The sequence below is a fragment of the Piliocolobus tephrosceles genome, chromosome 2, assembly GCF_002776525.5.
Source record: "Piliocolobus tephrosceles isolate RC106 chromosome 2, ASM277652v3, whole genome shotgun sequence".
Taxonomy (NCBI): domain Eukaryota; kingdom Metazoa; phylum Chordata; class Mammalia; order Primates; family Cercopithecidae; genus Piliocolobus; species Piliocolobus tephrosceles.
Genome location: NC_045435.1, coordinates 158,766,816 through 158,793,273, shown reverse-complemented (window position 1 = coordinate 158,793,273; position 26,458 = coordinate 158,766,816). Strand labels below are relative to the sequence as shown.

The 26,458-nt window shown below is 40.0% G+C and overlaps 1 protein-coding gene across 3 annotated transcripts in view; it reads left to right on the top strand.

Annotated features, from left to right (window-relative positions):
- The window catches only part of STAG1 (stromal antigen 1), a 404,632-nt gene that overhangs the window by 336,278 nt on the left and 41,896 nt on the right, over positions 1–26,458 (top strand). For all 3 annotated transcript variants that reach the window (XM_023187906.2, XM_023187905.1, XM_023187904.2), the window contains one exon: positions 7,066–7,146. In XM_023187906.2, the coding sequence (XP_023043674.1) occupies positions 7,066–7,146 (81 nt within the window). The remainder of the gene's footprint in view (positions 1–7,065; positions 7,147–26,458) is intronic.

Genomic DNA, 26,458 nt, shown 5'->3' with positions numbered 1-26,458 from the left:
TATTAGAAACTGTCAAACCGTTTTCCAGAGTGGCTATACCATTCTGCATTCCTGCCAACAATGTATGAGCTTCAGTTATTGTGTATCATCATTGGTACTTGATAATTTTTACTTTAGCCATCCTTCTAAGTATATAGTGGTATCTCATCATGCTTTTAACATATTTTTCCTTTTTTTTTTTTTTTTTTTTTGAGACAGAGTCTCATTCTGTGGTCCAGGCTGGAGTGCGGTGGCATGATCTGGGATTACAGACACCTTCTACCACACCCAGCTAATTTTTTGTATTTTTAGTAGAAACAGGATTTGCCACATTACCCAGGCTGGTCTTGAACTCCTGGGCTCAAGCTATCTGCCCACCTTGGCCTCCCAAAGTGCTGGGATTACAGGCACGAACCACCACACCGGGCCTAACATATGTTTTTCCTCATACTAAAGATGTTGAGGCTGGATGCACTGTCCCACACCTATAATCCCAGCACCTTGGGAGGTCGAGACAGGAGGATCATTTGAGCCCAGGAGTTTGAGATCAGCCTGGCCACCATGGTGAAACCCTGTCTCTACTAAAAATACAAAAATTAGCTGGTCATGCTAGCACACATCTGTAATCCTAACTACTCAGAAAGCTGAGGCATGAGAATTCCTTGAACCTGGGAGGCAGAGGTTGCAGTGAACCGAGATCATGCCACTGTACTCCAGCCTGGGCAACAGAGTGAGACTTTGTCTGAAAAACCAAAACAAAACAAAAGGTGTTTTTTCATGTGTTTACTTATTTGTCAGCCTTATATCCTCTTTGGGAAAACCATATTGAGTATTTGCATCTAAATGCTCATTTTGAAGAGGATGTTAATTGTCCCTCTTATGAACCCAGTCTAAAAATGATAGACCAATACTGGCTGTCAGACACAATTAAGTTTAGTTCACTCTTTTATCATGCACCTGTCCACTAAAAAGTTTGAGCCTCCTTCTATTTAAGGTCTCTTGCCAACAGAAAAATAGAAGAACCCAGATTTTCCACTGTCATTATGTGGATTTTTAGGATTTTAAACATATCCTATAGGTGTGGATAATATACATGTATACACACACACATACATGCATAATTATTTTCCTGTTATTCTCTAGTCTTAATTCAGAGTTTATTTTCCATGTAAACTCAGTTTTCTAAACTTAAACATTCCAGAAGCTTTACATTAATAATAAAATTAATCTTCAAGATGTGCAATATCTGTCATTAGCCACAAGCTGAATGATTCTCACTGATTCAGCCAGCTAGTCAGAGATACGAAGGTATAGTTCTTTTAAAGAACTATTAAGGAAAGGGGCTAATTTTTTTTTTTTTATTAAAGTAGTGCTGGCTGCTATAATCAATTAATTTCAAAATCTCGGTGGCTTAACACATAGGAATTTATTTCTAACACCCATAACCATAAAGTGTCATTAGGGGAAGTAGGGTGTTATTGCTCTCCCCAGTCATTCAGGGACCAAGGTTTTCCTGGGGTGTTGGTGTCCTGGCAGACAGAAGATAGAAAGAAAAGGCACTCCTGCTTGTTAATTTGCCTAGAAATGTACAATACACGTTAGCGTTTCCTCCTAGGAACAGCATTTCCTCATGGAAACAGGAGGATGGAGAAGGTGGGTTGGAAGAAATTATTAGTCATCAGACTAATAATGACTTGCTGTCATTTGATGATCCTCTCCAGGCTCAGAGCAATGTTAAGCAAAGGCAGAAGGGGTACTCAAGGTTGCAACAGTGGCTTTTGCCTTTTTCAATTTTCTATTCCTTGTTTCTTGTTTCATTTGTCCTCCAGAAAGACGAAGTTACTGAATAATGATTTCTGAACGAGTTAGGATAACATTGCTGGTGTGGAGGATAAAATATCAAAATGACTAAGAGTGAAGCTTGATAGGAGAAGTTCTGAATTTTGTTTTGGTGTCGATAAGCTATATTGTTATGGAATTATGTCTGTGAGAAAGCAGAATGTTTCCCAGTCAATGAGAGCAAGCTTTTTATTTTAAGGTAATGCAGTGGAGTCCCTTGAAAAGTAAACTTAAAAGGAATACCAATGTGTGAAACAGATTAGAATGGGAATTTGTAACAGATAATGGGATGACCAAATGTCTCTCTTCCCTCATAACCCCTGACAAGAAACTTCTTTAAAACTATGAAACAGCCTGAAATATTTCTAGTGTAGGATAATAGAAAAGTAGAAGGAAAGGAAGTGATATTTATAATGAGTAGGACAATGACATAACCAAAATAAAGGAATTCTTCTTCAACATTACTTTTTTCCAGCTTAATTTCTCATTGATTACTATTAATTTATGTATCACTCTTCTAGTAATTTAAGAAATACGGTTTCAAATTCAAGGGAATTTTTAAAATCTTGTCTTTCTTTTCCATTCAGACCTCATTGTTATTGTACTTAATATTATAATTTAGAATTTACCTTAAGGTATCTCAGGACCATTGAACATCTTCTAGTGTAGTAGGGTGATTTGTTTAGCACTAATGTTTATAACTTGACAGTGTTCCAGTAGTCTATTTTCTGCATTCTGACATGAGTCATTTAATTATGTTTAATAAAATCCTGACATGATCTCATTAATGTTGCACCAAAGGCAGCACCACTTATTCCTCTAATTCTTTTTTTTCTTTCCTTTTTCGTTTTCTTTTTCTTTGCCTTTTTTTTTTTTTTTTTAAAGTCAGTCTCTGTCGCCCAGGCTGGAGTGCATTGGCGTGATCTTGACTCATACAACCTCTGCCTCCCAGGTTCAAATCATTCTCCTGCTTCAGCCTCCCCAGTAACCAGGAATACAGGCATGTGCCACCACGCTTGGCTAATTTTTTGTATTTTTAGTAGAGACAGGATTTTGCCATGTTGACCAGGCTGGTCTAGAACTCCTGACCTCAGGTGATCCACCCACCTTAGCCTCCCAAAGTTCTGGGATTACAGGCATGAGCCACTGCACCCAGGACCAGGTTATTCCTCATACCTCCAATTCTTAAGAGTTATTGTCAGTCTCAAGTAGGCACATTGGAAGTATCTTTTGCTTGAGTGATCTGAAACCTTAAAATTTATTATTTTTTTTCTTTTTTAGACAGAGTCTCACTCTGTCACCCAGGCTGAAGTACAGTGGCATGATCTCAACTCACTGCAACCTTCGCCTCCTGGGTTAAAGTGATTCTCATGTCTCAGCCTCCAAGTAGCTTGGACTACAGGTGTGTACCACCACGCCCGGTAATTTTTTGTATTTTTAATAGAGACGGGATTTTACTATGTTGGCCAGGCTGGTGTCGAACTCCTGACCTTAGGTAATCCACCCGCCTTGGCCTCCCAAAATGCTGGGATTACAGACATGAACCACTGCGCCTGGCCTGAAACCTGAAAATTTTAAAGTAAAATCAGCTAGGCCGGGCATGGTGGCTCACACCTGTAATCCCACTTTGGGAGGCTGAGGTGGGCGGATCACAACCTCAGGAGTTCGAGACCATCCTGGCCAACATAGTGAAACCCCATCTGTACTGAAAATACAAAAATTAGCCCGGTATGGTGGCATGCGCCTGTAGTCCCAGCTACTCAGGTGGCTGAGGCTGGAGAATCCCATGAACCCGGGAGGAGGAGGTTGCAGTGAGCCAAGACCAGGTCATTGCACTCCAGCCTGGGTGACAGAGTGAGATTCCATCTCAAAAAATAAAAAAAAAGTAAAATCAGCTGTAACTCGCAACTAGTTCCTGCAGCATTCTACTTGTTGATTTCCCTTTTATTATCTACATATATTTACCTTTATGGTTTGTAGTTTATCAAGTGGAGAAGATAATAGTGACACTAGATAAATTTACTGATTAAATAATGGAATACTGGCTGGGCGCGGTGACTCACACCTGTAATCCCAGCACTTTGGGAGGTCGAGGCAGGTGGATCACCTGAGGTCAGGAGTTAGAGACCAGCCTGACCAACATGGTGAACCCTGTCTCTACTAAAAATACAAAAATTAGCTGGGCGTGGTGGCACTTGGCTGTAATCCCAGCTGCTCAGGGGGCTGAGGCAGGAGAACCGCTTAACCCGCCACTGCACTCTAGCCTGGGGGACAGCAAGACTCGATCTCAAAAAATAAAATAAAATAAAGGAATATCAATATTAGGTATGCTTTATTGCAAAAAGATACATCATTTATTCAAAAAATGTAGTAAACATTTTGTGTACAAAAATGCAGTAAAAGACCTACCCAAAGCCCGGGCGACAGTGCAAGACTCCGTCTCAAAAAAAAAAAAAGAAAAGGTGCTCATCCTCATTGTATTTAGAGAAATGTAAAATTAAAACCACTACTCATATGTAATAGAATTTCCAAACTTAAGTAATCTGATATCAAGTGTTGGCAGAAATGTGAAGACACAGCAACTGTCAATGACTAGTAGATACACTTTGGATAACAGTTTGGGAATATCTAATAACATTATACATACACATACTGTATGATCCAGAAGTGCTATTCTTAGAGCGTCAGGAATAGGATTTTGTCTCTGTTTTCCAGAGAGATATCAGAATTCAGGAAAGTAAGATTGATTAAAGATTACAATGTAAAAGAGAACTCCAATTTGGATAGGTTTTTTACTACATTTTTGTTTGAATACTTGATGTATCTTACTGCAATAAAGCATACTTAATATCGATATTCTCAAAATGCAGTCTGGGAACCCATGGGGGGTTTCCAGGAGAGGTCCATGAAGTCAAAACTATTTTTAAAATAAGATCAATATGTTATTTCCTTTTTTCATTCTCATTCTCTTGCAAGTGTACAAGTGGAGTATTGGTGTCATAGCAAGGAATATTCATGTTATCTACAAAGGTTATTAAACTGTACCTTCTTTTCCCAAACTACTTTGTGAGACTGGATTTTTTTCGTATACTTGAATGAAAACAATATATTGTAACAAATCCAAAACAGGAAAATTCAGTTGTTTTCTATTAAGACAGACCTTAAAGAGATTTGCAAAAATGTAAAACAGTGCTACTCTTATTAAATATTCTTTCCTTTAGAAAATTTATTTTGAGGTCAGGCGCAGTGGCTCACACCTGTAATCCCAACATTTTGGGAGGCCGAGGTGGGCAGATCACGAAGTCAGCAGTTCCAGACCAGCCTGGCCAACATGGTGAAACCCTGTCTCTACTAAAAATACAAAAATTAGCCAGGCATGGGCGTGGGCACCTGTAACCCCAGCTACTCAGGAACCTGAGCCAGGAGAACTGCTTGAACCCGGGAGGCGGAGGTTGCAGTGAGCCAAGAGTGCACCATTGCACTCTACCCTGGGCAACAAAGTGAGACTTCGTCTCAAAAAAAAAAAAAAAAATTATTTTGTTTTGGGGCCGGTTGCGGTGGCTCACGCCTGTGGTCCCTAGCACTTTGGGAGGCAGAAGTGGGAGGATCGCCTGATCTCAGAAGTTCGAGACCAGCCTGGGCAACATGGCAAAACCCCATCTCTACTAAAATCCAAAAACTTAGTTGGGCGTGCGCCTGTAGTCCCAGCTGCTCAGGAGGCTGAGGTGGGAGAATTGTTTGCACCCGGGAGGTGGAGTTTGCAGTGAGCCGAGATCACGCCACTGCACTCCAGCCTGGGCGACAGAGCAAGACTCTGTCTCCAAAAACAAAAAAAATTTATTGATAATCGGGTACCATGGCTCAGACCTGTAGTCCTAGCAGTATGGGACACCAAGGTGGGTGGATTGCTTGAGTCTGGGAGTTCGAGACCAGCCTGCGCATCATGGTGAAAGCCCGCCTCTACTCAAAATAGAAAAGTTAACCAGACATGATGGTGCATGCCTGTAGTCCCAGCTACTTGGGAGGCTGAGGTGGGAGGGCCACCTGAGCCAGTGAGGCTGAGGCCACAGTGGGCCGTGATCACACCACTGCACTGAGTGACAAAGTTAGACCCTATCTCAAAAAAAAAAAAAAAAAAAAGTTTATTTCTTTTCAGAAAGTTTTATCATTTGTTATGTAATATATTTTTTAAGTGAATTAAGTATTTTATAAACATTTCCTAGTTTTAGTTTCTAATACAATAGTATTGAGAGATATAACCCACATAAGGAAAAACTCTTTTGGACTCTTGGTAACTTTTAAGAGTACAAACAGGTCCTGAGAACTAAAAACTCTGAAAACCTCTGCCCTAGAAAAATGCATGCAGAGTGCACCAAGAGACATGTATAAGCATGTTCATCGCAATATGATCCATAATGGCCTAAAACTCAAAGCAGTGTAAAAGTTTATCAATGATAGATGAATAGGGAGTATTCTAAATATTACACAGAACTAAAAACTAATGAACTCTAGGTACATGCAACATCAATAAATCTGAAACGTAAATGTTAAATGAAAAACGTCAGACTCAAAGTAATACATATTGTATGATTACATTTATGTATTGTTCAACGATATGCATAAAAATCTTTAGGAATGCAGACTTAGGTAATTAAAATATGCCAATTCCCAAATAATCCATAATAACTGTTGCCCTTGGGAGAAGAAAGATGCTATATTGGGAGGAGATGCTAGCAATGTTTTATTTCCTGATGTGGGTGGTAGTTACACGGGTATTTTTTGCTTTATATTCATTAAGCTTTATACTCATAAGTGTACTTTTTAATATGATTATTTTCACATTAAAATTCTTTAAAACAAGTAGAAATTTTCTTATAAAATGTGGGTAAATACTTTAGATTCAGTTATTTCAATTATAAAATTTGGATAAAAATTATTTCATCAGTCTCCTTTTAAAAATTTGACTAAGCAAAATATTCATGACACTACATTTTTGTTTAAAGATAGTGCTATTTCAATCTATATTTATTCCCATATGTTGTGTCTTTATTCTCCAGACTGATATATTGGTTTGTCCTTTTTAACCAAATATTTTATACATTCTCATTAATTATACAAAAATTTGGACTTGAAGCTATACTATCAAATAACAACTGTGATAAATATTATTATCTTAGCACGGTGCAAACAGATTATCTCTTTTTTTTGAATTTTTCATTAAAAAAATTTTTTTTTCATTTGATACAGATAGTCGTGCAAGCACTGCAGTGTTCCCATTACTCGATTCTTTGGCAGTTGGTGAAAATTACTGATGGTTCTCCTTCCAAAGTAAGTAAGAGTTTCTGTAGGCAGAAGGGTTATTACTGAAATAATAACCTTGCTTAACTATTTAATAATTTACTATTATCTGTTATTGTATAATATAAATTATTGTAATATTTAATAAAATATATGATTATTACCAGTTCTTGGTTTATCTTATGAGTAAGTATACATTTACCTCTTTGGGAAGAGCCAAAATCTTCAAGCAAAAGACACATAGTTATGTGTGTGTATATATATGTACACACGCACACAGATTAAAACTTCTTATATAAAATCACTGTAGTGGACACAAGAGCTCTGGTAGGTAACATGCTATTAAAAAGAATAACATTGAGGCCGTGCATGGTGGCTCACGCCTATAATCCCAGCTTTGGGAGGCCAAGGCAGGCAGATCACTTGAGGTCAGGGGTTCAAGAACAGCCTGGCCAACATGGTGAAACTCCGTCTCTACTAAGAATACAAAAATTAGCTGGGCATGGTGGTGCACACCTGTAGTCCCAGCTACTCAGGAGGCTGAGGTAGGAGAATCACTTGAACCGAGGAGGTAGAGGTTGCAGTGAGCTCAGATCACACCACTGCCCTCCAGCCTGAGCGACAGAGTGAGAGACTGTCTCAAAAAAAAAGGAACACAAACATTAGCCGGATGTGGTGTTGGGCACCTGTAATCCCAGCTACTGAGGAGGCTGAGGCAGGAGAAACGCTTGAACCCAGGAGGCAGAGGTTGCAGTGAGCCAAGATCGCACCATTGCACTCCAGCCTGGGCAACAAGAACAAAACTCCATCTCACAAAAAAAAAAAAAAAGAATAACATCATTGAAAGGTAATAGTATGTAGCTTTTGATTCTGGCAGTATGATACCGAGAGACACAAAGTGAACAACTCTCTTGAAGTTAAAAACAACTTAAAATGTGGGTAAATTGTTTTATTTTATTTTAATGTATCCATGACCATGCAAAACAGAAAGAAAAATGGGGGCTAGGGATTAAATGAAAAGTAAGATCAAGAAAGCCAAAAAGAGCACTGAAGACTGCTTTACCTTGAGGATCGTTTCTAATGTACAGTCCAAGGTCCGTCCAGGGTAGAATGTCTCATAGGTGGCCACATCTCTCAGATTATTTTGGGATCCTAACGAGCTACTCTCAGCACAGTGGTGAACTAGAAATAAACCCACGCCAGTTTCCTTCAGGGGCTGGGGGATTATAAGGAAAAGAGTCTGTCTTAAAATGTGTCATTGATTAAAATGGGGAAAAATAAATCTCCTCTGAAAGTTTATAACTATGACTTAGCTTTTGCGTAGGTTTTCACCTGAATTCATACTATTTTGATGGTAAAAAAGAAAGAAAAGTTGAGATTTTGATTAAGTGTTCTATAATGGTGGTATCCCCAACCACCTAACAAAATCAAATCCAAGTCTCTTCTGAAGGAACTTACCTTAAAGAATTGTCCACAAGTAAAATCTTAAGCAAAGTGAGCTCACAGCAAAAATATCACTTATGAAAACAACCATGAAGAGAATCAGACAAAAAATACTTCACATTGGAATTATCTGACACAAATATAAAATAAATGTTTCAGTTATTTCATGTGATGAGAGGCCTGAACGTAAGAAGCAAACATTTGATAAAGAATCAAATAAAGATATTAGTATGTTTGTATATCTTCCTGTTAACAAAACAAGCTGTTTAAACAGTAAAGATGATTAATGCATTTGCATTTAGAACCAGCAGCTTGATATGGAGTGTTATTTTTGCAGAGTAAGATTTTTTTTCCTTTCTGAGTAATAATTTGAGGATCTCTGCATTTAGAAAGTAGTAGGATTTTAAAATTCTTTCTAATTAGAAGAATGGTAATATATGGGTTAGCCTCTTGGTTTTTCTCTTTTATTAGTAATTTCAGTCTTAAAAAGCAAAAATAACAGTTAACCTTTTATTAGTAATGAAAGCCACTTTAAAGCTGTTACAGCCAGGCACGGTGGCTCGCGCCTGTAATCCCAGCACTTTGGGAGGCCAAGGCGGGCAGATCACAAGGTCAAGAGATCGAGACCAGCCTGGCCAATATGGTGAAACCCTGTCTCTACTAAAAATACAAAAATTAGTTGGGTGTGGTGGCGGGCGCCTGTAGTCCCAGCTACTCAGGAGGCTCAGGCAGGAGAATCACTTGAACCCAGGAGGCAGAGGTTGCAGTGAGCCAAGATCATGTCACTGCACTCCAGCCTGGGTGATAGAGTAAGACTGTCCAAAAAAAGGCCAGGCATGGTGGCTCACACCTATAATCCCAGCACTTTGGGAGGCCGAGGCAGGCAGATCACAAGGTCAGGAGATAGAGACCATCCTGGCTAATACAGTGAAACCCCATCTCTACTAAAAATACAAAAAAAAAATTAGCCAGTCGTGGTGGCAGGCGCCTGTAGTCCCAGCTACTCGGGAGGCTGAGACAGGAGAATGGTGTGAGCCTAGGAGGCGGAGCTTGCAGTGAGTGGAGAGATCACAGGGCTGCACTCCCGCCTGGGCAATAGAGCAAGACTCCGTCTCCAAAAAAAGTAAAACAAAACTGTGTTACACTGCGCATGGTGGCTCACGCCTGTAATCCTAGCACTTTGGGAGACCAAGGTGGGCAGATCACCTGAGGTCAGGAGTTCCAGACCAGCCTGGCTAGCGTGGTGAAACCCTGTCTCTACTAAAAATACAAAATTAGCTGGGCGTCGTGGCGCACATCTGTAATTCCAGCACAAGACTCGCTTGAACCCGGGAGGCAGAGGTTTCGGTGAGCCAAGCTCTTGCCACTGCATTACAGCCTGGGCGACAGAACAAGCCTCTTGTCTTTTTTTGAAATGTTCTTTATTGTAAAGTCAAAGGAGATTGAATTTATATATTAAAATTTGATAGGATAGGTTTAATAATTTTACACAATTGCTTTTATTCTCATCCTTCTGATTGAATTTTTAGATATTTTTTCCCACAGACATCATTTTTGTTGAGTTACTTGCATTTTGGCTAAATATTGAATTTAGTAAATTTAGAATGTGTTATTCCCTAAAAATTTAGCATAATTGATGGCTAATTCCTCCTTGTAAATCTATTAATAATTTACATTTTTTCTTTTTTTTTTTTTTTTGAGATGGAGTCTCTGTCACCTAGGCTGGAGTACAGTGGCACAATCTTGGTTCACTGCAACCTCCACCTCTCGGGTTCAAGCGATTCTCCTGCCTCAGCCTCCTGAGTAGCTGGGATTACAGGCGCATGCCACTATGCCTGGGTGTTTTATATTTTTAGTAGGGACTGGGTTTCGCCATGTTGGCCAGGCTGGTCTCGAACTCCTGACCTCAAGTGATCCGCCCACCTCAGCCTCCCAAAGTGTTGGGATTACAGGTGTGTGCCACTGTGCCCAGCCTAAATTTTGTCTTTTTACAACTATATTCCATAATTGGAATAAGAATCTCTGTTCTTCAATCGACTTCTTTGAATATTTTCTATTTTTTAATCTTTTTACAGCAGAATTATTTTGAAATTCCTTGCCTATTTTTGCCTGACATATTCTCCTAATAAAAGATAGTTTTATTTTTTTATTAGTCACATTACATATTTAATTAGCAATGTAGATTTTGTTACCAGAACTGATTTTGTTTTGTTTTTGAGACAGGGTCTCACCCTGGCTGCCCACTGTCACGGCTCACTGCGGCCTCAACCTCCTGGGCTCATATGATCCTCCCACCTCAGCCCCTGAAGTAGCTGGGACTACAAGCGTGCGCCACCATGCCTGGCTACTTTTTTTTTTCTTTTTTTTGAGACAGAGTCTCGCTAGAGTGCAGTGTCGTGATCTTGGCTCACTGCAACCTCCGCCTCCCAGATTCAAGCAATTCCCCTGCCTCAGCATCCCAAGTAGCTGGGATTACAGGTGTCTTCCACCATGCCTGGCTAATCTTTGTATTTTTAGTAGAGACAGAGTTTCACCATGTTGGCCAGGCTGGTCTCAAACTCCTGACCTCAGGTGTTCCGCCTGTCTTGGCCTCCCAAAGTGCTGGGATTACAGGTATGAGCCGCCACGCCTGGCTACTTTTTTACATTTTTTGTAGAGACGGGGTTTCACCATATTACCCAGGCTGGTCTCAAACTCCTAGACTCAAGCAGTCCACCCGCCTTGGCCTCCCAAAGTGCTGGGATTACAGGTGTGACCCACTGATTTTCTTTATGCCAGAAAGAATGCTGCAGCGTCTTTTATGTGCTTTATTCATTTGATTTACATTTATAGTTTTGTGTGCATTTATAGCATATGTGAAATTTTTCTTAGATATTTGTCTCAAGTTATTTCTTCTCATTTTGAAGTTGTTGGTAGTTTCTTTAAAAGTCCAAGGTGTGTTTTGTAATCATCATACATCAGTTCTGTCTATAATATTAAAATGTTTCTCTAAGTGATAACCTTCAAAAGCATTAATTTTTAAGACACATGGAAACTTTAAAAATTCATGTTTCGGCTGGGTGCAGTGGCTCATGCCTGTAATTCCAGCACTTTGGGAGGCCGAGGCGGGCAAGTCATGAGGTCAAGAAATAGAGATTATCCTAATCAACATGGTGAAACCCCTGTCTCTACTAAAAATACAAAAATTTGCTGGGCATGGTGGCTTGTCCCTGTAGTCCCAGCTACTCGGGAGGCTGAGGCAGGAGAATCACTGGAACCTGGGAGGCGGAGGTTGCAGTGAGCCAAGATCGCACCACTGCACTCCAGCCTGGCAACAAAGCGAGACTCCATCTCAAAAAAAAGAAAAATCCATGTTTGAGGCTGGACATGGTGGTTCATGCCTATAATCCTAGCACTTTGGGAGGCCAAGGTGGGCAGATCAGTTGAGGTCAGGAGTTGGAGAACAGCCTGACCAACATGGTGAAACACTGTCTCAACTACAAATACAAAAATTAGCCAAGTGTAGTGATGCATGCCTGTAGTCCTTGCTACTCGGGAGGCTGAGGCAGGAGAATCGCCTGAACCCACAGGCGGTGGAGATTGCAGTGACCTAAGATTACGCCACTGCACTCCAGCCTAGGCAACAGAGTGAGACTCTGTCTCAAAAAAAAAAAAAAAAGATGAAGCGTAAGAGGGGACTTTGTTGTTGTCATTATCTTATTGTTTTACATTTTGTTTGTTTGTTCATTTGTTTGTTTGTTTTGAGACAGAATCTTGCTCTGTTGCCCAGGCTGGAGCTCAGTGGCATGATCTCAGCTCACTGCAAGCTCCGCCTCCCAGGTTCAAAGGATTCTCCTGCCTCAGCCTCTCCTGAGTAGCTGGAATTACAGTCACCTACCACCATGTCTGACTAATTTTTGTATTTTTACAAAAGTTGTCTCAGTTTGTAATGCCAGGACTAACAGTATATGGAGGACTTCTGTGATAATGCACCTAAAACTCTATCCATTTTTTCCCCTTTTTTTCCTGAAGTTTAAATGTAATATGGTCGATATTGGGATACTTATATATGTTAAATATATTTAATATTTGTAATGTCAGTCATTTAGAAGCAACTTGAAAGTTTGTTACATAAAGTAATTTTGTTTTATTTTGTTGAGAAAATGTTAAAATGAAATGGGTCATTCAGATAGTGAGGGAGCAAGCCAGCCAACCACTATCTGTTTTTCTTTCTGTAATCATTAATACATTTATAGAAACATTTAAATCTCTCAAGAGGTCGCTTATATTTTTATTAATAAAATATGCTTATTATTGTTTGGTATAAAAACAAGGTAGAGTTCTCATAAATTTCAGCTCTGCTACTTGAGCATATGTTCATTATAAAAGAAGAAATACATAAATAGTAATACAGACAAAATAAAACTGACTCTTACCACTTGTAGATAACCACTGTTAATGTTTTGGTGTATTTTCTTTTTTCTTTTTCTTTTTCTTTTTTTTTTTTTTTTGAGACGGAGTCTCTCTTTGTCACCCAGGGTGGACTGCAGTTGCGCAGTCTCGGCTCACTGCAACCTCTGCCTCCCAGGTTCAAGCGATTGTCCTGCCTCAGCCTCCCTAGTAACTGGGACTACAGGCGCATGCCACCATGCTTGGCTTATTTTTTGTATTTTTAGTAGAGATGGGGTTTCACTGTGTTAGCCAGGATGGTCTCAATCTCCTGACCTTGTGATCCACTCGCCTCAGCCTCCCAAAGTGCTGGGATTACAGGCATGAGCCACTGTGCCCAGCCTGGTGTATTCTCTTTAGTACTTTTTCTTTAATATATTTGTAATTTTATTGAGATTATAATGTACTTTCAATTTGTATCTTCTCTTCAGTTAACACATTTTCTTCAGTTATTAAGAAAAGTTTATAGAGAATATTTTTAATATATGCATAATCTATTGTGTAGCTATACCATAATTTATTTTACCTCTCCTCTCTTAGATATTTGGGTTTAAATATTTCTACTAATAAAATTAATGCTGTGATGGGCATTCTGGTGCAAAAAGCTTGTTCTATGTTTTTCATTGTTTCATCTTGTATTCTTAGAAATGGAATTGCTAGGTCAATGATTATGTATACTTTTAAGATTCTTGATGCATACTGCCAAATTGCTTTTTAAAGTGTACTTTTCTAAAAATTTTTTTCTTTTCTATTGTCATGAACACTGTCACTCAGGAGATTATGAGTGGTAGTTACAATTGAAGTTTAAATTCAAGTTATAATTTAACTCAACAGTAAACACTATTAAATGAAGTTTATGAGAAGACTGTATTAAGAAAAAGCTTCGATCGTTATTTGAAATGGAAGTGCACTAGGTTTCACCAATGGATATTTCCTCTTTTCCCCTAATTCCCAGAGTTGGAAGCTCTGGGGCAATCTTACAGGTCATGCTCAGTATACTTTGCTCCGGTGCCCCCTAGTGCTGGTCCTGTAGAAGCAACCTTCATTTTTTCTTTGTAGCAGAAAACATCATTCTTCCTTCAGCTCCTTCTGAACATATACAAAGACATTTGAAGAGCCAGGCTAATAAGAGGGCTAAAATGGGCTGGGCGCGGTGGCTCATGCCTGTAATCCCAGCACTTTGGGAGGCCGAGGTGGGCGAATCACGAGGTGAAGAGATCAGGACCATCCTGGCCAACACGGTGAAACCCCATCTCTACTAAAAATACAACAGTTAGCTGGGCATGGTGGCGTGCACTTGCAGTCCCAGCTACATGGGAGGCTGAGGCAGGAGAATCGCTTGAACCCAGGAGGTGGAGGTTGCAGTGAGCTGAGATCGTGCTGCTGCACTCCAGCTTGGCAACAGAGCAAGACTCTGTCACAAAAAAAAAAAAAAAAAAAAAAAGAGGGTTAAAGTAATGCCCCTATTGCCTTCTTTGGCCTGCAGATCTAGAATTTATCCTTTTTTTTTTTTTTCTCTCCTGGGAGGAGCTGTTCTGCTTTCTATAGTCTTGTATTTGTGCTACTCTCTGCCTTACCCTGCATGTTTCTATTCTAGACTGCAGTAGGGAGGACCTGGGCCAAACATCCCTACCTCTGGACCCTTACCCTGTTTCAAATCCTTTATGTCAAAGAAAGTCAGTATACCCTAGGTAGCTACAAGTCCAATCATTATTGAGTTTTTTAGCTGTAAAATTTGTCCTTCCATCACTGTCTTGACTGAAGGTTCTCCTCTGAAAATTCCAACTTGTTGACCTTCAAACACACTGGAGAAAAGAGCAGTAAGGGTGAAGGTGGGACTGATAGTGGCCAAACCCCATGAGAAGACGTGTTTAACCTTGCTATCCTTCCCACAAACATGCATTCCTACAAATGTGTTAGAAATAGGCTCAGATGTGTAAAAATCTACAGGCTGTTTTCTGTCGCTCTTTCTTTCCTCTTCCCTACCCAGTCCTTCAGAATAGCAGTGAGTAAGAGAGAGCTCACTAGAGTCCTGGCCCAGAATTCCTGTAATAACAAAATACAGATAGCAACTCCCTATCTGCAGAGTTAACTGCTTTGAGAGGAAGGGAGTGGGACCAAGCATGAGAAATAATAGTGATCCTTGTAGGAACAAATTTTTGGTCGCATGTAACCATTTTATTTCACTTCTTTTCTTAGAGAATCTTTTCCCCCACCTTTTATTTATTGGAAATTCTGTTCCATTAGTTAGTTCTAAGCCTTTCCTTTCGGTCATTCCATGACTCCAAAGTTGTTCTTTAATACATGTGTTCCTGTTAATATTATGTCCAATCACAAGTGCCTGATTGGCTGGTCTAGAAAAGTTAAGAGGAGAAAGATACAGGTCTTGTTTAATATCCATTTCATATTCAGCTCTCAGAATATTCATTTAAAAGAATCTGGAATGTAAAAGTAGTTGTCTCTTTATACCAAATTCAGAACTTCTCCAAAATTATATTCAACCCAATATTTTAAAATCCTCTGAAAACCAGAAGTAAATATCTTCAATTTAGAAAATAACTTACAGTCATGGTTTCACCATTCCATTAAGTATATCACGTTGTGTTTGCAGCCCTATTCCTGGGCCTCTGGATATAGAGGTTTGCTTCCTGGTAGGGAATCCCCTCTTTAAAAATAGCATAAGGGGCCAGGCGCGGTGACTCATGCCTGTAATCCCAGCAATTTGGGTGTCCGAGGCAGGCAGATCACAAGGTCAGGAGTTCAAGACCAGCCTGGCCAATATGGTGAAACCGCATCTCTACCAGAAATATAAAAAATTAGCCAGGCTTGGTGGCGGGCACCTGTAGTCCCAGCTACTCTGGAGACTGAGGCAGTAGAATCACTGGAACCCGGGAGGCGGAGGTTGCAGTGAGCCAAGATCATGCAACTGCACTCCAGCCTCGGTGACAGAGTGAGACTCCGTCTCAAAATAAAAAGCATAAGAGCGGGCGCAGTGACTCACACCTGTAATTCCAGCACTTTGGGAGGCCAAGACAGGCAGATCACCTGAGGTCAGGAGTTTGAGACCAGCCTGGCCAACGTGGTAAAACCCCATCTCTACTAAAAAATACAAAAATGAACCAGGTGTGGTGGCACACACCTGTAATTCCAGTTACTCGGGAGGCCTTGGCAGGAGAATTGCTAGAACCCAGGATGTGGAGGCTGCAGTGAACCGAGATGGCACTACTGCACTCCAGCCTGGGCAACAAAGCAAGAATCCATCTCAAAAAAGAATAATGATAAAAATAAATAAATCCAGCCTGACCAATATGGTGAAACCCCATCTCTACTAAAAATCAAAAAAATTAGCCAAGCGTGGTGGTGTGTGCTTGTAGTCCTAGCTACTCAGGAGACTGAGACAGGAGAATTGCTTGAACTGGGAGACGGAGATCACGCCACTGCACTCCACCCTGGGCAACAGAGTGAGACTCAATCTGAAAAAAAAATCAAATAAATAAATAAATAAAGTATAAGGCCCCCTCAGCCTCACTAGTCTGTCCACAATGAATGCTGTTTTTACCTATTAAGAGACAGTAGCCTAGTTTACAAATACGCAAACTCCTTAAGACATTTAATATTTCATGATCTAAGTAACAAGGTAGGACCAAGAAGATTAATTCTAAATAACAAGTATTACATTGTAAAAATATGTTTTCACTAAGCTTATCAGAAGCCTAAAACAATATTAAGAATATTTAGACACTTGGGAGGCTGAGGCAGGAGGATTGGTTGAGGCCAGGAGTTCAAGACCAACTTGGACAACATAGTGAGATCCCATCTCTGTTTTTTAAAGTTATTATGTATAAAAAAAGAATATTTAGACAACATAACACTTTCTAGTACAGAGATTTGAGATTTCCTCCACCAAAATTGATAAAAGAAGTTTCCATTACTGTCAGGTTATTTATTTGAGTAAAAAAGAAATAGGTTTCTTATCCTGCTTAATATCCCCTAAGTGGTACAGTAATGCATTTTCCTTACTACAGTAGGTTTTTCATTAAAAAATTTTTTTTTCCTAATAAGTAACAGTTACTAGGTTGTTTGTTAAATGACTTCTTGTTGCTTACACAATTTATCTATATAAGTAGCTCCCTGCCAGTGTGGTGGCTCACGCCTGTAATTTCAGCACTTTGGGAGGCCGAAGTGGGTGGATCTGGAGGCCAGGAGTTCAAGACCAGCCTGAAACCCTGTCTCTACTAAAAATACAAAAATTAGCCAGGCGTGGTGGCACATGCCTGTAATCCCAGCTACTCAGGAGGCTGAGGCAGGAGAATCGCTTGAACCCAGGAGGCGGAGGTTACAATGAGCCGAGATCACTCCACTGCACTCTAACCTGGGCAACAGAGCGAAACTCCGTCTCAAAAAAAAAAAAAAAGCAGCTCCCAGTTCTTCTGTTTCCGGCATTTTTGTGTGTGTTGGAGCATGGTCTTTGCAGTTAAAACTCCACTTCTTTACCACCTGTGGCAAGATAAGCAAGGTACTTCACCTTGAGCTTCACTTTCCTGATATATAAAATGAGAATGATACTCACCGCTGGATAGGTTTGTTGAGAAGATTAAATTGAAAGAAGTGTTTGAATTAACAGTAAATGTTATTTTGTTGGCATTAAATCATAGTCTGTGCTTTGGTAATCTTCTCCCTTGCCCAAACCAAAATGAACTATTGAACTTTTGCCTGAGGCTATGGGCATATATAAACATATTTGATGGGTAGTGTAGGTTTGGGATACAGTGTGATAGATTTAGTCCTCCATCTGAATTTTTGGGATAATTTGGGAATTCAAGTCTCTGACTTTGGTCCTAACAGTCACTACTTTTCCCCTGTTCCTCTGACTCCTTCTTTAGCTTCCTTCATCTTTGTATACTACAGGAAAGAAATCAGAAGATGTTTTGGAACTACAGTAGGCAGCTTAAGGGTTCCTGGATCATAAGTGGATTAGCCTTTGAGGCAATGGCAGGAGTCAGCAGGTGGGGATTCAGATCGCCAAGAGCAGCAACAACACTGAAAACTAGGTATTACATTTGGGGTTTAAATATCCAATAGTCATTTTATTGTATATTCACAAAAGTTGCACACTCTCCCTCTATTCTTCTGAAGAAAGATGCCAGTAGCAATTACTCTTACAAGAAAACAATCTCGGAAATACAGCATAGTGTTTACCCTTCCACAATGGTGCGGCCTTTTGTGTCTTGTTCTTTTTGTCACTTGTTCCAAGTGAATAAATTTAGTTCTCTTTTATATATAGTATGGATAATGACTTACTTCAGGTGAAAAGTAACTTAATGAGCCTTGTTGTATATTAGTCACTGTGTTAGGTACAAAGAAACATAATACAGTTTGTCTCCAAAGATCTTTATAGCTCAGAACAGGCTCAACAAACTTCAGAGCATGGGCCAAATCTGACCTGATGTGTTTTTGTAAATGATGTTTTATTGGAACACAACCATGCTCATTCATTTATGTACTATCTAGGACTACTTTCGTGCTACGCTGACAGTTAAGTAGTTGGATCCAGATTATATGGCCTGCAAAGCCCAAAATATTTACTGTCTGATCCTTAACACAAAAGATTTGCCAACCAGTGGCCTAATAAGTTAACTTCTTGGCCTTGTTTACCAAACTTTGTCAGTTAGAAAACTGTGTTTGCCTATTCTGGGTATGCAGAAGTTTAGTTTTGTGCCTCCTTTTCATCATGAAAATTGATCACTAAATTTTTAGCAGGCTTTATTTTTGTATTCTGAGAATTTTTATCTGGTCTGGGTCCTTGTTTTGCTACTTTACTGTTTTATTTCTGCCCATTCCAAAAATCTCTATTTGTCAGATAATGTTGAGCTAAAGTTTTATGTGTTTACTAATTAGTTTTTCCATGGCTTCATTTTCTGACTGTGATTATCTTAACAGTATTTCATAGTTATGGATGAAAACACAACTAAATTTGGTCCTCCACTAGGCACGTAAAATTTTGGACTAAAGCCTGGGCAACATGGTGGTACCCGGTCTCTACAAAAAAATACAAAAAAAAAAAAAATTAGCCAGGCATAGTGGTGTGTGCCTGTAGTGCTGGCTACTATTGTAGAAGAAAATTAAAAGGAATGACACATTTAAAATCTGTATACTTCTGTTTGTGTGTGTGTGTAGGAATTAAACTCCCTTACCTTTCCTCACTGACTATAATATTGTTTGCTGTTACGGGGCAGTCTACATTTAAGATATTTTTTCTCCCTAAGATGTCAGATTTGAGCCTTTGTGCCTTTAGGAAAAAGCTTCTTTCTAACATAGCTTATATGATAAATTCACTATCTTAATTGTGCCTTCCATATTTAGGGTTCTTCATTGTTGGTATCTTGCTGACAAGACTGTTATTTTATTTTATTTTTTTTATTTTTATTTATTTATTTTTGAGACAGAGTCTTACTCTGTCGCCCAGGCTGGAGTGCAGTGGTATGATCTTGGCTCACCACAACCTCTGCCTCCCGGATTCAAGCAATTCTCCTGCCTCAGCCTCCTGAGTAGCTGGGATTACAGGTGTGTACCACCATGCCCGGCTAATTTTGTGTGTGTTTTTAGTAGAGACGGGGTTTCACCATATTGGCCAGGCTGGTCTCAAACTCCTGACCTTGTGATCCGCCCACCTCGGCCTCCCAAAGTGCTCGGATTACAGGCATAAGCCACTGTGCCGGGCCAGCTGGGTTTTAAAAACATCAGCTTAATTTGTTGAAGAGATTTCTCTTCTTGGCCAAGCATGGTGGCTAATGCCTGTAAGCCCAGCACTTTGAGAGGCTGAGGCGGGAGGATTATTGGAGCCCAGGAGTTCAAAGTCAGCTTGAGCAACATATCAAGACCTTGTCTCTACAAGAAATATAAAGTTAGCCCAGGTGTGATAGCACACATCTATATTCCCAGCCACTTGGGAGGCTGAGAGAAGAGGATCACTTGAGCCCAGGAGGTCAGGGCCTCAATGAGCTATGATTGTGCCGCTGCACTCCAGTCTGGGAGACATAGTGGGATCCTGTCTCTTCAAGAGGTTTCTCCTCTTATCTTGGTCAGTAGATCATTGGTAAACTGAAACTATTTTAGCCTTTTATATATGGGTATATGTAGGTTTCAGTCTTCTAGTTCTCGGTTTCACTAGATCTACCAGGAAGCAAAAAACCTTAGCCAGTCTAATAAAGCTACTTGCAAAATGGATACAAAATATAACCAAGATATCATGATTTACATCTCAGTGTGATCTTACTACTTAAGACATCTGAATTCCTTTCCACAGCTTCTCTAGGAAAAAGTTGGTTTTCTTCAGAGACAGGTCTCACTTTGTTGCTCAGGCCAGAGTGCAATGGCACAGTCATGGCTCACTGCAGCCTTCATCTCCCAGGCTCAAGAGATCCTCCCGCCTCAGCCTCCTGAGTAGCTGGAACTATAGGTGCATGTCACCACGCCTGGCTGATATATTGTAGAGACAGATGTTGTTTTGTTGCCCAGGCTGTTCTTGAACTCCTGGCCTCAAGCTTTCCTCCTGCCTCCCCCTCCCAAAGTACTGGGATTATAGGTGTGAATTGCCCCACCTAGCCAGAAAAAGTGCTTTTGATGCCATGCTGCTTTCTAAAAATAAGATAAAATAGTGGTTTCATTTAGGAAAAAGAAATCTGAAAGGAAGCACCAATTTAAGGACAGTTTATATGGACTAAGAGAAGTTAGATAAAATAGCATAGATTACTCTTCTGTATTCACCCATTAGCTTCAGTTCCCACTCCTATAATCCAGGTAATCTGGCTAGAAAGGGGATTTGTGGAAGTAAAATTCGTTGTATTCTAGTTTCTTAAAATGACATTCTGCATAATCAGCATAACTTGTTCTTGTATTATTCTTTTTCAATGTCTAGTGAGTTAACTGACTTTTTTGTTTATATATAAATATATTTGAGTAATTCAGCTTTCAGATTTCTTACTTTTTTTTTTGAAATGGAGTCTCACTGTGTTGCCCAGGCTGGAGTACAGTGGTGTAATCTCAGCTCACTGCAACCTCCACCTCCCAGGCTCAAGTGATCCTTCTGCCTCAGCCTCCAGAGTATGGGATTAAAGGCATGTGCCACCACGTCTGGCTAATTTTTTGTATTTTTAGTAGAGATGGGGTTTCACCTTTTTGGCCAGACTGGTATCAAACTCCTGACCTCAAGTGATCCACCCACCTTGGCCTCCCAAAGTGCTAAGATTACAGGTGTGAGCCACCACGCCTGGCCTCAAATTTCCTTTTTTCTTTTTCTTTTTGAGACAGAGTCTTGCTCTGTTGCCCAGGCTGGAGTGCAATGGTGCAATCTTCATTCACTGCAACCTACGCCTCCCAGGTTCAAGTGGTTCTCCTGTCTCAGCCTCCAGAGTAGCTAGGACTACAGACATGTGCCACCACACTTGGCTATTTCTGTATTTTTAGTAGAGACAGGGTTTTGCCATGTTGGCCAGTCTGTTCTCGAACTCCTGACCTCAGGTGATCCACTCACCTCAGCCTCCCAAAGTGCTGGGATTATAGGCATGAGCCACCACACCTGGCCAAATTTCTTACTTTCATAATGCTGCCTGTCTCTGCGAGTTGCCACATATTAATTTTATCATATTAAAGAGTCATTATAGCATAGTGGTTAAGACCACAGTCTGGAGGCAGACTGCTTTTGTTATTTCACTCTGCTACTTAATGGCTGTGTGTCTTTGGGCCTGTCACTTAACATCTCTGTGCCTGTGTTTTTGTTTTTGTTTTTTGAGACGGAGTCTTGCACTGTTGCCCAGGCTGGAGTTCTGTGGCGTGATCTCAGCTCACTGCAAGCTCCGCCTCCTAGGTTCATGCCATTCTCCTGCCTCAGCCTCCCAAGTAGCTGGGACTACAGGCGCCCGCCACCATGTCCAGCTAATTTTTTGTACTTTTAGTAGAGACAGGGTTTCACCATGTTAGCCAGGATGGTCTTGATCTCTTGACCTCGTGATCCACCTGCCTCAGCCTCCCAAAGTGCAGGAATTACAGGCTTGAGCCACTGCGCCCAGCCATGCCTGTTTCTTTATATGTAAAATGGGGGTGATAATACCAATACCTGTCACAGTTGTAAGGATCAGTTGTTAATCTGTGAAAAATTTAGATTAGTGCCTGGCAAGTAGTCAGTGTGGATAAATGTTAACTTTTTTTATTATTGCATTCTGGCCCAGGTAAAATGAAGTAAGTTAAGCATATTTACTTTTTTTCATAATGAATTACAGCTATTATAGCAGTTGAGAAGTGACAGTATCCATAATATAAGGAATGTAACTTTTTTCAAATTAAAAAGCAGCCAGTGATTTATATTTTAAAATAATTCATAGTAAATGTGCTAATTTTCACCTATTTAGAACAAGCTCTTATAATTTGCCCTATTCCAAATCTTTTTATATTTCTTTTTCCCTTGAATATTATCTGTTGTTCATTACGAAAGCTTACTCTGTGAGACATCTTTGCTTTCTTAATACTGGAGTCTTAAATTGGCAAATCCTGAACTAATTTCAAAATCTTGATATAACACCCTGAAAATTTATAGATATTTACTACCACATGACCCAGGAATGGCAGCCTTCCTCAACTTGAGCAAAATCACAGTCTTGGGAATCATAATTCCCACTACTTAAATGAAGTGCAGTAACATACCAACATCATGATGTGGATGAATAAAAGCACTGAGTTCTGAAATTCTCAAGAACTTAAATTCTCTTCCCAACAGTTCAAAGGATTTACTGTAAGAGATTAGCTAACTTTGTTAAGTATACAATATCTGTGTTCATTTACCCAAATCTGTCAGTATGTATAATTCTCTCAGTTGGAATATAGTTACAATTAAATTAACTTTCTTGAGCACTCAATATTTAGGTTGCATCCAAATCTAGGCCAAACTTTATTACTAAAGAAGGTCTTTAGTCCATCCCCACTGGAAACAAGAGGAAAAAATTAGTAACAATAAAGAAAGGCTGACTGGGCGTGGTGGCTCATGCCTGTAATTCTAGCACTTTTGGAGGCCAGGACAGGTGGATCACTAAGGTCAGGAGTTCAAGAGCAGCCTGGTCAACATGGCGAAACCCCGTCTCTACTAAAAACACAAGAAAAAAAATAGTAGCCGGGCATGGCGGCAGGCACCTGTAATCCCAGCTTTTCAGGAGGCTGAGGCAGGAGAATCACTTGAACCCAGGAGGCGGAGGTTACAGTGAGCCGAGATAGCACCACTGCACTCTAGCCTAGGTGATAAGAGCAAAACTCTGTCTCAAAAAAAAAAAAAAAAAAAAAAGTAAGCCTTTAATTTCTTCTGTTTCCTTGGTTGTTTCACGTTTCCAGTGTCTCTTAAAATACTACTGTTCATCAGTAGATTGCTTACTTATTTGTGGTATTAAATGTACTACTCTTTAGATGTTTTGGGAAGTAATCATTTTACATAAGACACATTTGCTTTGTACTCAACCTTTAAAGGAATCTTTTGCCTCCAACTCCTAAGATGACTGATTGATTCCCTAGACTTTCTTACATATTAATCATGAAATCTGAGGGAGTAAAGGAACATTAGTAACTCCTAGCATCATTTCTTAAAAACCCAATAATTACTTATTGTTTGATGAAGTGAATACATTATAAGTTGCCCCTAGGATTGTGGTAAACATCCATATTAAGTATACCAACATTTCATTTGGTAACTATTTATTAAATACCTAGTATATGCAAAGCACTATTTTAGGTACTAACAATGGAACAGTGTTCCTTTGAATACTGGAAGGTTTACAGGTTGACAACTATCTGTTCTCATTTGAGTTTCCTAGAGTTAATTTAGCAGAATCAGAGTTAACATAGAACCTCAGAATACCTAGTTCAACTCTCTTATTTATAGATTTTATAACTCTTCAATCCTGAGATGTAAAATAATTTTTCTGAGATCACATAGCTAGTTAATAGCATCGCTTGCTTTTTGTTCTTTTAGTTACTATTCATTCAGCAAACATTCTCAAATCTTTTCTATTAAAAAGGTCAAGAGTGACCAAAAAAATCCATCATCAACCTGTAGACTTCTATCAGCCCCATCCTATTTTTCACTGACTTTTTATAATCATACTTTTTTGAAAGAGCTGACTTCTTCCTTATCTTCCTTTCAGCTCACTGCAGTCTGACTCAGCACTCATAACTCTATTGAAAGTGCTCTCCCCAAGGTCACCCACAGCTTCATATTCCTGGGGCACTTTTAATCCTTATCTCTTTCATCTGTCTGTGGCATTTGTCATTGTTCATTATTCATTTTTTAATGTTTTCTTACCTCCAGGGTACCATATTCTCCTGGTTTTATTTCTGCTTCTCAGATAATTTCTTAGATTTCTTCATAAATTCTTCTTTGTCATTCGTCTTTCAAATATTGGTATTTCCCAGGATACTCACTGTCACCTTTCTCTGTGTATTCTCCTTGAGCAGTCTCATCCACTTCTGTCACATCTGTTGCCATCTAAATGCTGAAGACTTCCAAATCCTTATTCTGACTCATATTCTTTCTCTTGGGCTTTGAACTCACATATGCAGCTGCCTACTAGACGTCTTCAAGATATCTATTCGGGATCTCAAAATCATCATCTCTAACATTTAGCTATTACTGCATTTGTTCCTTTTTTTGTTGTTTTTTGTTTTGTTTGTTTGCTTTTTGGTTTTGAGACAGGGTCTTACTCTGTCTTCCAGGCTGGAGTGCAGTGGTGCAATCTCAGCTCACTGCAACCTCCGCCTCCTGGATTCATGTGACTCTCCTATCTCAGCTTCCTGAGTAGCTGGAATTACAGGCGCCTGCCACCATGCCCGGCTCATTTTTGTATTTTTAGTAGAGACTGGGTTTCACCATGTTGCCCAGGCTGGTCTTGAACTCCTGACCTCAGGTGATCCGCCAGCCTCAGCCTCCCAAAGTGCTCAGATTACAGGTGTGAGCCACCATGCCTGGCCTGTTCCTGTGTTTTTTATCTTGATGACTTAATACCACAATTCATCTAGTAGGCAGCTCCCTAGAAATTAAGGAGTAATCAGCAGCAGCCTCTACCCGATTACTCCCTAAATTCTATCAGTTCTAGTGCTTTATCTTTCATCTATCCATATCTTTAGAGCCAATATTTTATTTTCAGGCCCTCATTCTAAATTATCCCTGGCTGGGCACAGTGGCTCACGCCTGTAATCCCAGCATTTTGTGAGGCCGAGATTGGCTGATCACAAGGTCAGGAGATCAAGACCATTTGGCCAACATGGTGAAACCCCTTAACTACTAAAAATATAAAAATTAGCCAGGCATGGCAGCATGCACCTGTAGTCCCAGCTACTTGGGAGGCTGAGGCAGCAGAATTGCTCGAACCCTGGAGGCGGAGGCTGCAGTGAGCCGAGATCGTACCACTGCACTCCAACCTGGGTGACAGAGCGAGACTCTATCTCAAAAAAAAAAAAAAAAAAAAAAATTCATATGGCCTTTGTTAATATGCAATAAAATACACAGTAATGATTAAGAACATGGACTTTAGAGTCAAGGAGTCCCATGTTTGGATCCTTGCTCTGTCACTTAGCATCTGTGGGTGCTGTGAATGTCAGTTTTCTTGTCTGTAAAACAGGAATATTGCAATTTACTTTGTAGAGTGAAGATGAAATGTAAATTTATAGTCCTGGGAACACAGTATGTGGTGCATATAAGCTCTCAACGAAAGATGTGACTACTCTAACTGACTTATTGGACATCATTCTCCATTGTGTTTAGAATGAGTCATTTACACAAAATTTTAGCATTCTCATGCTAAAAATCCTTCTTCAGTAGTTCCTTACTGCTAGCAGGACAATATCCAAATGACTTAACTGATATTTTAAATGGTCTTCTATGTAAATGCAAATGGTTTTATTCCTCTTTAGCTTTTTTTCTTGCTGCTGTCTTCCCTATTTATACCCCAGCTGCACCACAATAAATTAACAGTTCCTCAAAAGCACCTCTGCACTTTTTGTTGTTGTTGTTGTTGTTTTTGAGATAGAGTTTTGCTCTGTTGCCCAGGCTGGAGTGCAGTGGTATAATCTCAGCTCACTGCAACCTCCACCTCCCAGGTTCAAGCCATTCTCCTGCCTCAGCCTCCCCAGTAACTGGGATTACAGGCATGCGCCACTACACCTGGCTAATTTTTGTATTTTTAGTTGAGACGGAGTTTCACCGTGTTGGCCAGACTGGTCTCAAACTCCTGACCTCAGGTGATCTGGCCATCTCAGCCTCCCAAAGTGCTGGGATTACAGGCGTGAGCCACCACACCTAGCCACTTCTGCACTTTTGAGTATCTGTGCGTTACCTGGAATACCTTTTTCTGTAGCTAGATTATTTTTCTCCTTCAGGACTCAGCTTACATGTTATCTTCTTTGGGAACTCTTTCATGACTACTTTTGACTCTGA